General features: G+C 35.1%; 1 protein-coding gene across 3 annotated transcripts in view; it reads right to left on the reverse strand.

Moving 5' to 3' along the window:
* The window catches only part of LOC150098264 (spatacsin), an 891,110-nt gene that overhangs the window by 693,903 nt on the left and 184,003 nt on the right, over positions 1 to 13,204 (reverse strand). For all 3 annotated transcript variants that reach the window (XM_090406151.1, XM_090406152.1, XM_090406153.1), the window contains exon 9: positions 7,133 to 7,327. In XM_090406151.1, the coding sequence (XP_090262277.1) occupies positions 7,133 to 7,327 (195 nt within the window). The remainder of the gene's footprint in view (positions 1 to 7,132; positions 7,328 to 13,204) is intronic.

Here is a 13,204-nt window from a genome sequence, read left to right on the forward strand (position 1 = left end):
TGAGAGAAAAGGCAAGGAATAAGAAAAGTCTCATTCACTATGTTATTGTTGATAGTGATGTTTTCTCCCTGGTGCAGGACACCAGAGTGTACAGAGGATTTGAAATTGGAAGTGATCACTATTTAGTCTTGAGCAGGATAAAATTGAATTTCATATTGAAAAGAATGACATGTAAGAAAGTTTTAAAGCGAATAAAAGTTGAGCAGCTCTCAGATGTGAACTGTAGACTAAAATACAGAAATATTATTGAAAAGAAAATGAAAGAGTTTGAGAACAGGAACCAAACCTAGGAGATTCAGTGGCAAGCCTTGAAGATAACCCTGATTGATTAAGCCAGAAAAGCATATGGTGAGGTTATCTGCAAGGATAAAAAAATCAGAACTCCATGGTGGAAACAGGAAATTAAAGAGGCAGTGAAGGAAAAGAAGAAAGCATATCAAAAGTTCCTGGCAAATAAATCAGCTTCTGCTCTTAGAGAATACAGAGACAAATGTAAGAAAGCGAAACACTTTCTAAAACTAGCTAAAGAAAAGTCATGGGAGGACTTTGGCAAGAACATAAAAAATAAATATCAAGAAGGTGGTAAGATATTCTGAAGGTTATTGCAGAAGCTTAGGAATGGAGGAAAGAGTGCTGTAAAAGGAGTTAGAGATGATAACGGTGACATAAGCACGGGAGAAAAAGATATCCTTGAAGTATGGAGTAATTACTTTGAAAAACTGCTAAATGAAACAAGCAGTGATGACAGCACAGTGATAAAAAACACTGACCAAGCATGCAGTCATGAATACATATCCATACTTGAAGTAGAAAAAGCCATCAAAGGCTTGAAATGTGGAAAGGCAGCAGGAGTAGATGATATTCAACCAGAAATGCTGAAGTATGGTGGTATAGGAGTCTTACAGTGGCTGCACTGCACAGTTCAGAAAGCCTGGACAGAGGGACGAATTCCCGATGATTGGAGTAGAGCTCTCATAGTACCCATATATAAAAAGGGAAATAAAACTGAATGTGAGAATTACAGAGCTATTTCCCTACTGAGTGTTCTTGGCAAGATCTATGCAAGTATACTTGAGAAATGGTTGAGAAGAATTGTAGAAGAAAAGCTTGGTGAAGAACAAGCTGGATTCAGGCCAAATAGAGGCTGTCAGGATCAGATCTTCACTTTACGACAAATAGTCGAGATAGCATGGGAATATAACAAAGATCTGTATTTAGGTTTTGTCGAATTGGAAAAGGCATATGACAAGTTGCCAAGAGAGAAGCTATTTAATACACTACAGTTATGTGGTGTCAATGAGGCATTATATCAAGCAATACTTAGTCTTTATTTGAGTTGTGGTTAGAATTGAAGGAAGTACAGGAAGATGGTTTAATGTTAAATCTGGTTTGAGACAAAGATGTACATTATCCCCTCTGTTATTCATTATCTATATGGATCACACATTATGAAGGAAAGTGGTATTAAACATGATATCAAAATTGGAAATGTTAATGTCAGCTCTTTGCTTTATGTGGATGATGTTATACTTCTAAATAAATCAGCTACAAGTCTGCAAGATTCTCTGACTAAATTGAATAACTGTTGTAATAGATATGGTATGAAGGTCAGCAATAAAAAGACAAAGACAACGAAAATAGGCAGAATCATTGAAATTGTCAACTGTGTTCTGAATGGAGAACCTGTGGAGCACGTAAAACATTGCAGCTACTTAGGCATGATTTTTAGTGAAGATGGTAAATTAAATATAGAAATAGATAACAGAATCAGCAAAGCTGGTATGGTGGGAAGTCAATTGAATAAATTCATAAGGAATAAGAGATATTAGTCAGAACACTAAATTAGCAGTATACAAGACAGTGTTCAAACCAATTTTAACTTATTAATCTGAGAGATGTATAACTGAGAGGAGACCTCCACATAGCCTTTAAAGGAATGCGGAGAACCGACCAGGGCTTCTGACCTAATGTCCAATCCTCACCTTCTCGTGGTGCACGTTGTTGGGTATCTAATTTGATACTGAACGAACGAGGATGGGCTGGGAATTTGGGATTTAGCCGACCAAATTGTATTCTTATTGGTTAAACCAAAATAGAAAATGATGGTACAATATGACAAAATTTCATGCCGGCTGGGGCGTCGCCCGGTTAAACAAGGCCCCCGTTGTTTTCACCAGGGAACCAGGGCGAACAGCGAAAAGTCAGCTACTGGAACAAATCTGAAAACAAACCCCAACTCAACGTCACCAGAGTTAAAGATCGGTACTATCAATGTAAGAAGCCTGAATGGCAAAGAAATGGAGCTAGCTGAGGAATTAGATAAATACCAGATCGACATAATAGGGGTGACTGAAACAAAAAAGACCAAAACTGGTGAGATCTTTCTGAGCAATAAATACAAAATGTTATATTCAGGCAATGACAATCAAGGAAAAGAAGGAGTAGCCATAGTATTCAACACAAAATACGAGGCTAATCTTCTTGAATGGTAGGCAGTGTCAAGTAGAGTGATGTGGGGAAATATCAGAATGGGGAACTGCACATTGAGACTTATTTGTGCCTATGGTCCCACAGAAGGTTCTACTAAGGTAGAAGTGGAGGAATTTTTTGAGGCTTTAGAAAAAGCAACTGACACAATGAAAAAGGAAAAGTTGGTCCTTGTTGGGGATCTAAATAGCAGGGTAGGAAATGATTGTGAGACATACAAAAATATTTTGGGAAAATTTGGAGAAAAGAGCAAAGCTAATAATAATGGCAAATATCTGTTGGATTTCTGCTAAGGACATGGATTTGTTATTACTAACACCATGTTCCAACATAAAAATGTGCACAAATTCACATTGAGAGAAGAGGCTAGGAATAAGAAAAGTCTCATTGACTATGTTATTGTTGATAGTGATGTTTTCTCCCTGGTGCAGGACACCAGAGTGTACAGAGGATTTGAAATTGGAAGTGATCACTATTTAGTCTTGAGCAGGATAAAATTGAATTTCATATTGAAAAGAAAAACATGTAAGAAAGTTTTAAAGTGAATAAAAGTTGAGTAGCTCTCAGATGTGAACTGTAGACTAAAATACACAAAGATTATTGAAGAAAAAATGAAAGAGTTTGAGAACAGGAATCAAACCTTGGAGATTCAGTGGCAAACTCTGAAGAAAACATTGATTAATTCTGCCAGAGAGGCATGTGGTGAGGTTGTGTGCAAGGATAAAAAAATCAGAACTCCCTGGTGGACACAGGAAGTTAAAGAGGCAGTGAAGGAAAAGAAGAAAGCTTATCAAAAGTTCCTGGCAAATAAGTCAGCTTTTACTCTTACAGAATACAGAGACAAATGTAAGAAAGCTAAACAGTGTGTAAAACTAGCTAAACAAAAGTCATGGGAGGACTTTGGCAAGAATATAGAAAATAAATATCAAGAAGGTGGCAAAATATTCTGGAGGTTGTTGAAGAAGCTTAGGAATGGAGGAAAGAGTGCTGTAAAAGGAATTAGAGATGATAAAGGTGACATGAAAACAGAAGAAAAAGATATCCTTGAAGTATGGAGTAATTACTTTGAAAAACTGCTAAATGAAACAAGCAGTGATGACAGCACAGTGATAAAAAACACTGACCAAGCATGCAGTCAGGAATACATATCCATACTTGAAGTAGAAAAAGTCATCAAAGGCTTGAAATGTGGAAAGGCAGCATGAGTAGATGATATTCGACCAGAAATGCTGAAGCATGGTGGTATAAGAGTCTTACAGTGGCTGCACTGCATAGTTCAGAAAGCCTGGACAGAGGGACGAATTCCTGATGATTGGAGTAGAGCTCTCATAGTACCCATATATAAAGAGGGAAATAAAACTGAATGTGAGAATTACAGAGGTATTTCCCTACTGAGTGTTCCTGGCAAGATCTATGCAAGTATACTTGAGAAATGGTTGAGAAGAATTGTGGAAGAAAAGCTTGGTGAAGAACAAGCTGGATTCAGGCCAAATAGAGGCTGTCAGGATCAGATCTTCACTTTACGACAAATAGTCGAGAAAGCATGGGAATATAACAAAGATCTGTATTTAAGTTTTGTCGATTTGGAGAAGGCATATGACAAGGTGCCAAGAGAGAAGCTATTCAATACGCTGCAGTTATATGGTGTCAATGGGGCATTATATCAAGCAATACTTAGTCTTTATTTGAGTTGTAAGTCAGCAGTTAGAATTGAAAGAAGTACAGGAAGATGGTTTAATGTTAAATCTGGTGTGAGACAAGGATGTACATTATCCCCTCTGTTATTCATTATCTATATGGATCACATTATGAAGGAATGTGGTATTAAACCTGATATCAAAATTGGAGATGTTAATGTCAGCTCTTTGCTTTATGCGGATGATGTTATACTTCTAAATAAATCCACTACAAGTCTGCAAGATTCTCTGACTAAATTGAATAGCTGTTGTAATAGATATGGTATGAAGGTCAGCAATAAAAAGACAAAAACAATGAAAATAGGCAGAATCATTGAAAATGTCAACAGTGTTGTGAATGGAGAACCTGTGGAACAAGTAAAACATTTCAGCTACTTAGGCACGATTTTTACTGAAGATGGTAAATTAAATATAGAAATAGACAACAGAATCAGCAAAGCTGGTATGGTGGGAAGTCAATTGAATAAATTCATATGGAATAAAAAAGAAATTAGTCGGAAAACTAAATTAGCAGTATACAAGACAGTGTTCAAACCAGTTTTAACTTATGGATCTGAGAGCTGGGTCAGAAGTAAAACACTTGACCAAAGACTAGAGACTGCAGATATTAGAGTCCTGAGAAAGATTAGAGGCGTGAACAGATGGCATCAATGGCAATATCATATTAAAAATGAGGATATTAGGAAAGAACTTGACATTGTCAGCATCCAGGAATGTGTTAGCAGAGCTAATCTCAGGTGGTATGGTCACTTAAATAGAATGGGAGAGGAAAGATTAGCAAAACAAGTGTTCTCTGCCAGGTTGGCAGGAAAATGACCCATAGGAATACCAAGATATAGGTGGATCGATATGGTACAAAGTGCCTTAGACGATAGAAATATAAGATCTGATAATGTTGGAGTCTTGACAAGTAACAGACTGATTTGGAGGAAAACTGTAGATAGGAAGTTAGTAATGATGTAATTTTTTCATGTAGTACTGTCATATCCTGTACACCCCTTGAGGGTACATGGCAGGAATTTGATGATGATGATGATGATCTGAGAGCTGGGTCAGAAGTGAAACACTTGACCAAAGACTAGAGACCGCAGATATGAGAGTCCTGAGAAAGATTAGAGGTGTGAACAGATGGCAATGGCAATATCATATTAAAAACGAGGATATTAGGAAAGAATTTGATATTGTCAGCATCCAGTAATGTATTAGCAGAACTAATCTCAGGTGTGGTCACTTAAACAGAATGGGAGAGGAAAGATTAGCAAAACAAGTGTTCTCTGCCAGGTTGGCAGGAAAAAGACCCAGAGGAAGACCAAGGTGGATTGATACGGTACAAAATGCCTTAGACGATAGAAATATAAGATCTGATAATGTTGGAGCCTTGAGAAGTAACAGACTGATTTGGAGGAAAATTGTAGCTAGGAAGTTAGTAATGATGTAAATTTTTTTTCATGTAGTACTATCATATCCTGTACACCCCTTGAGGGTACATGGCAGGAATTTGATGATGATGATGAAAGAGAATGCCTAGTTTCTTGGATACTGTGGAGGTTATTGATGTGATGTGTTTACGTCTGGAGAGACTGGAGGTAAACATCAGTCCAAGCAGAGAGATGTGATATTGTCTAATGATTTGTGTGTTACTGAGGGTAAGGGTAGGTGACCTGAGATCTCTTTTGCGAGAGAAAAGACCAGACTGTGTTTTGGTGGCATTGAACATGACAAGGTTATCATTGCCCTATTGAAGGATAGTATGAAGATTGATGTTTAGTATAACAGTGAACTTATCAGGGGGAAAAAAAGGAATATTTTCTTATTATGGAAAGTTTGTGATAATGAATTTCCTTTCAAATAGTATTATTATAATGGACTTTTTTTTTTCTGTTTGGTTTGCTACATTTGATTATGAATACTTATGCAATTATGTATTAAGATTGTACACATAAAATGTAAAAAAAAGAATTGAATATGAAATCTCATTTCATCTTCAAGAAACACAACAATGGGACTATCGTAGCAAGAAAAAATGGAAATGAAAGCAAATGAATACAAAGTGAATCTTTTAACCATTTCTGAAGCAGAATACTATTAAGAAACTAAGGAACAAATTAAATATTGTCAAAGTTTAGTGTACACACACACACACACACACACACACACACACACACACACACACACACACACACACACACAGATACTAATTATTAGTAACAATTCAAAGACAGCAGTTCTAAAAGTTTTGAGATATTTAAGCCATCATTCTGATTCAAATTACGAGGGTGGTCTGAAAAGTTCTCAGCTTAACAATGAAAAAACTAATTTATGATTTCAAAATTATTTTTATTTTTCAACATAATCTCCTTTAAGACTAATATAGTTATTCCAGTGCCATTATCCTGTCCCTATAATGGTTCTCAGTAAGATCTGCAAAATATCCCTGCTGCAATCACCTCTTGATTCGAAGAAAAATGCTTAGTTTTCGTATGAAATATCTACCTTATTTATTAATTAAAGTTATTACTATGGACTTACATGTTGTTTTTAATAATTATACTATGCCACATGTCCCTCTAAAAATAAGAATCATATATATATATATATTGTCTCCTTTTCAAACTCCAGTAGTTAACAGCAGAATTTACAAAAATAAATTCTTCTGTTTCTACATAAAAGGAGGAAGAATTTCAGGCTTCCTACAGCATCTCATGTGCTTTTGTTCAAATACTTACCAAGAATATATGGAAATTATCTGCTCTCACTGATTAGTTCTCAACAGTCTCAACAAAGGACAAAACTGGTCTGGATGAAGCTCTCTGTATGTTAGTTGTTAAAAATTTCATGTGAAAGCATGAAGTTCCTTATGCTTGGTTAGCATAAACAAGGAAATAATTTCTTATCACATAGTGTAACACACTTTCCAATTCAGTAAAAATATTTGTTATAATACTTACCAAGTTGGAAATTACCATCACTGTAGTATTAAAATCACCTAGTTTTAGATAGTGTTCAACTATTTCCATTCCGGCCTTTATTACAGTCTGAAATACATTATACTTAGAAATTACAGGATTATGTCTGTAGCAAAACACCAAGTAAGCCTCTACCATTGGAATGAAGCCAGTCAAAAGAGCATTTCTGACCACATCCTGGGAAAAAATAACATAAAATTCATAAGCTTTAATAAATATTTAATCTCTGACATGGTAACTTTTAAAACAAACATTAGTTGTTGGTCCTTCTTTACAGATTAAGAATGACAATTTGAGGTCAATGCTATTAATTTGCATTCAACATGTTATGTTAATCACATTAGGTGTATGAGAGCAATTAAGCATCAATATTAGAATTTCAGCATATAAATACTACGTATTCAATAATAATCTTTTTACTATTTCTAGGAAAATATTTACTATTTCTTAGGAAAAAATTTATTACAGCATGAATAAACTTAACTCAAAAGTATTGTTAGAACCCAGCCATAAAGTACTATTACCTATGACTGGGGTTCTGCCAATATTAAAATTATATTGTACAATGAAACCTGTGGTGAATTCATGACTAAACAAACACACGTAATAACTACAGTAATAAGTTTTAATAAATAAATATTTCATCCTAAGTATCATAGGACATTGTCAGTACAGTTAATTTCAATAATACTAGGAATAACATACAGTTAGGGTGCATCATTATGATGGAATCCCAATATGTGCAGTAGCATGTTATAGAATTAAATTAAAATATGTCTGGAGGGGAAAAAATATAGATTACATTAAAATAAGATAACATATATAAAAATTATTTTACACAATTTTTCCTTTTTTTTTGTCATACAAAATTGTGTAAAATAATTTTTATATATGTTATCTTATTTTAATGTAATCTATTTTTAGAAGAAATTAAAAGAAAGCCACATTATCATTTCAGTGGCTTTCTTTTAATTAATTAAAATAAATAAATTAATGAATGTGGGAACATAGCTGTTGAATTCACAAGCATGCCACATACTGAATTGAATTTACAAGAATGTCATATACTGAATTCAGATGTTTGGTGTTTTCTCCTTGTAGTTCGTGCAGGAAATAATATCATGGACATTTCAAACCACAGAGGAGCATAAGTAGTAGGCTGATGAGGAAAATCATCAAAATGGAGAGTTGAGACTTATTTTGCCTATGATTCCACAAGAAGGTTCTACTAAGGAAGTAGTGAAAGAATTTTTCTAGTCATTAGAGAAGGTAGCTGACAAAGAAAAAAGAATACTTGATCCTTAATGGAGATCTAAACAGCAGACATAGAATACTGTAATGCATATCAGACATATAGAAATGTTTCGGGAAAATTTCGAGAATAAAGCTAATACTGGTAAACTTCTGTTCAGGACATGAATTAGTCATAGTTATAAAAATGTGCCCAAATTCACATGGAGAGAATATATTGATTATGTTGATAGAGATATTTTCACAGAGTGTATAGGGTTTGAAACAAGAAATAATCACTATTTAGTTTGGGGCAGGATAAATTTGAGTGTCATTCAAAAAAAAAAAAAAAAAGCATGTAAGAAAGTTTTAAAAATAATCTAAGTTGAGCAGCCTTTAGATGGATATAAATATTATTCAAGAAAAAATGAGCAAATTTCAAGACAAGCATCGACCTTGGAGACTGAGTGGCAAAGCTTAAATTTTTCTCATCCTTTTCATTACTGTACACAGTGCAACAAAAATCAAGATCTGTTTTAACTGTGAACACTATGAATTAAAGATCTAAGAAGCTGGGAAGTAGGTTATGACAGATGCATACATCGCACAGCTCAACAATGAGCCGCATGGTTCATATCTCAGTAAAATTTTTACCATTAATGTATGAGATTCTGTATATGGCAGTTTATGTTTTGAGGATCAATCTGTTAGCATACGGTTTTTTTTTTAATTCAATTTTATTACTGATGATGGGTCACAGAACAGAGGAAACTGGTTGAATAAATAACTTTTATTCAATCAATTTCTGCATGTGGTTCACACTGAAATAATATCATAACTACTCTGTCCTTTCCTTGGTCATTACTGTCTGAATATAGCATCTTGTATTTGTTATTTAGAAGAATCCTTCTAATTTTGTTTCCATTTCAGTGTTTTACCAATTATGTCAAGACAGTACTTCACTAATTCTCTGCCAGTTTTACTTCTGTTGATACTTCTTATGTGTTGACAGATGTTTATCTTGAGAAAGCAAAGAGTAAAAGCAAATTTATAAAATTCATAAAATTCAATAAATGAGCATGCATCATCATCATATTTCGGATATATACCCTCAAGGGGTGTACAGGATATGATAGTACTACATTAAAAATTTACATCATTACTAACTTCCTATCTACAATTTTCCTCCAAATCATTCTGTTACCTGTCAAGGCTCCAACATTATCAAATCTTATATTTCTATCTTCTAAGGACCTTTTTACTGTATCAATCCACCTATATCTTGGTCTTCCTCTGGGTCTTTTTCCTTCCAACCTGGCAGAAAACACTTGTTTTGCTAATCTTTCCTCTCCCATTCTGTTTAAGTGACCATACCAACTGAGATTAGCTTTGCTAACACATTCCTGGATGATGTTCTTTCCTAATATCTTCGTTTTTAATATGATATTGCCATTGATGCCATCTGTTCATGCCCCTAATCTTTCTCAGGATTCTCATATCTGCAGTCTTTGGTCAAATGTTTTACTTCTGACCCAGCTGTCAGATCCATAAGTTAAAACTGGCTTGAATACTTATACGCGTGGATAGCCTTATGTGTTCGTCAGACATGTCGTAATAGATTTAACGGTATTGATATGAACACAGATGGATACGAAAATAACTATTTATTAACTTTATTAAAGCTGGTATTATATCCAGCATCTTCAGAGCACAGAACACAAAGTTTGTTACAAATGCAAGACAACCACAATCCGGTGTAACAGTAGAGCTAGTATAAGTAATTGCAGCGTGCAACAAGACTAAAGTCCTAACAGAATGCCATCTAGGTTAGAAAAAAAAAAAAAATAGTTCAAAGTTTTGAAATAGTAGTCCAAATAATAGTCTTAGAAAGTTTGAAAAAAAATAAAATAATATAAAATAAAAGTAATAAATATTAATTCGGTCTTAGGATGACTGTCTCCCAAATCTTTGGTAGATTTATACAGCCATACTTGTTAAGGTTTGGAGTATGTTTTAAGGCTTCTGTTGATTCCAGGAACAACCTCCCTGACTTGTAGAAGCTTCTGTGCATTACTTTTGTTTCTTTCCAATTGATCCTGTGTGCAGGGGTATCCAAAGCATGGTCTGCTAGACCCGACTTGCCATAGCGAAAGTGTCGGATATTTTTTTTGTTCTCACTGAGGCAGGTGTCCACAGTTCTTCCTGTCTGTCCATAGTAGGCTTGATGGCAAGAACAGGGCACTTCATAGACTCCTGGATGTGATTAAGGAGTGCATTTGTCCTTAGGTGAACGGATGAGAGTTGCTAATTTTACATAAGGTTTAAATACTGTGCTTAGTTGGTGTTTGTTAAGCACCCTAGATATCTTTTCAGATTTGCCTTTAATGTATGGGATGGTGATAGTTTTGTTGTAGTCTTCTGTGGTAGATAGAGGGGATTTCTGGGTAGCATTTAGTATGTTATCTATTTTATGGGGATTATAACCGTTAAGAAGATGTGTCGTAGGTGAGAAAGTTCAGCAGTGAGAGCAATGTCATTGGAAAAGATTGCTCTAGCTCTATGGGTTAGTGTTTTTAACATACCATATTGTTGAGAAGGGTGATGGTGTGATTGTTTGTGTAAGTATCTCCCTGTATGTGTGGGTTTTCTATAAACCGAAAATGATAAGGAACCTTCTGGAAGATGTGTGATCAGTGTGTCTAGAAAGCGCAGACAGTCATTGGCTTCTAGTTCCATTGTAAAGTGGATTTTAGGGTGCCGGCTAATTAGATGCACTAAAAATGTATTCAATGTGTCTGGGCCATGTGGCCAAATAGCAAATACATCATCAACATAGCGCAGCCAGAGACTAAGTTTGAGAGTCGCTGTGTTGATAGCTAGTTTTTCCAGATGTTCTATGTAGAAGTTGGCTAAGGGAAAGGGGCGAACCCATAGCTGTCCCATTTAATTGTTTGTATATTTTCCCTTTCCATGTAAAATAACTTGCCTGTACTGTGAATTTAAATAGCTGAAATATATCTGGGGGAAATTGTGAATTTAGTAAGTTAAGTGTTTCAATCAGTGGTACATTAGTGAATAATGAGGTGATATCAAAACTCACCATTAGGTCTGAACTATTTACAGTGTGGTTTTCTAAAATACTTTTTAGACAGGTAGAATTTTTAACAAAAGAGGGAGAATTGTTTGTGTAAGTGGTTAGTAATTTGGTTAAATGTTTAGCTAGTTTACATGTAGGACTGTTTATACTATCTACAATAGGACACAAAGGTGTACCTTGTTTTTGTATTTTAGGAGCACCATATATTCTGGGTGTTTTAACATGCAAGGGTTTGAGTTTTTTGACAATTTCTTTTGGCCAGGAAGTGACTTTGTTCAGTAACTTGCACACCTTATTCTTTTGTGAGTTGGTGGGAACTCGATCTATGATTTGATATGTAGACCGGTCTTGGAGCAGTGCATGCATTTTGCTTTCACATTCTGTTGTATCCATTACTATAGTGGTGTTTCCTTTGTCCGATTTGGTTATTGTAATGGGGTTATTATTGCGTAGTTCTTTTAGAGCTATTATTTCTTTATGTGGGATATTATTTTTGGGAGGCTTAGAATGGATTTGGATATTGGCCACATCTAACCTAATATTATTGGCTATAGCTGGAGGCAAGTGGTAAATCCTGCGTTCAATAGAAGTCGTTATTTTGGTTTTAGGCACTTCTTTAGGAGAAACAGCAAAATTGTGTCCAAGACCTAATGCACTCGCGGCCTCTTTGGATAAGGCTGTCCGTGATAGGTTCACAATGACACCATCTTGATGAAATTACGGCCGCTGCGTAACATCATGTTGCTGGAGGATTTCAAATTTTTTCCAGTGTCAGTTTTTAACTTTAGCAAATTCTTTATTGGCAGTCGAGTCGGAGATTCTATCCAAGATATCCCATAGTTCCGGGTTCAAAATGTCAAATAATATATCACGTAGTGCATTGATGGAGGAATTTATAATGCTGACCTTCATACCATATCTACTACAACAGTTACTCAATTCAGTAAAGGAATCTTGCAGACTTACAGACAACCTCACCACATGCCTCTCTGGCTGAATCAATCAATGTTTTATTATTTTTGTATTTTATTATGTTGTATTTATTGTTTCAGATTTGTTCCAAATTTTCTTCAGGGCTTGCCACTGAATCCCCAAGGTTTGGTTCCTGTTCTCAAACTCTTTTATTTTTCCTTCAATCATGTTTGTGTATTTAAGTCTACAGTTCACATCTGAGAGCTGCTCAACTTTTATTCGCTTTAAAACTTTCTTACATGTTATTCTTTTCAATATTCAATAACATATGAAATTCAATTTTATCCTGCTCAAGACTAAATAGTGATCACTTCCAATTTCAAATCTTCTGTACACTCTGGTGTCTCCTGCACCAGGGAGAAAACATCCCTATCAACAATAACGTAGTCAATGAGACTTTTCTTATTCCTTGTCTCTTCTCTCCATATGAATCTGTGCACATTTTTATGTTGGAACATGGTGTTAGTGATAACCAGTTCATGTCCTGAGCAGAAATCCAACAGGTATTTGTCATTATTATTAGCTTTGCTCTTTTCTCCAAATTTTCTCAAAATATTTTTGTACATCTGGCAATCATTTCCTACTCTGCTATTTAGATCTCCAACAAGTACCAACTTTTCCTTTTTCATTGTGTCAGTTGCTTTCTCTAAAGCTTCAAAAAATTCCTCCATTGCTACCTTAGCAGAACCTTCTGTGGGACCATAGGCACTGGACAATGAGACCAAATAAGTCTCATTGTCCAGTTCCCCATTCTC

This window comes from Typopeltis vanoorti, chromosome 16 (assembly GCF_054136105.1).
Source record: "Typopeltis vanoorti isolate ZY-2024b chromosome 16, IOZ_Tvanoo_1.0, whole genome shotgun sequence".
Taxonomy (NCBI): domain Eukaryota; kingdom Metazoa; phylum Arthropoda; class Arachnida; order Uropygi; family Thelyphonidae; genus Typopeltis; species Typopeltis vanoorti.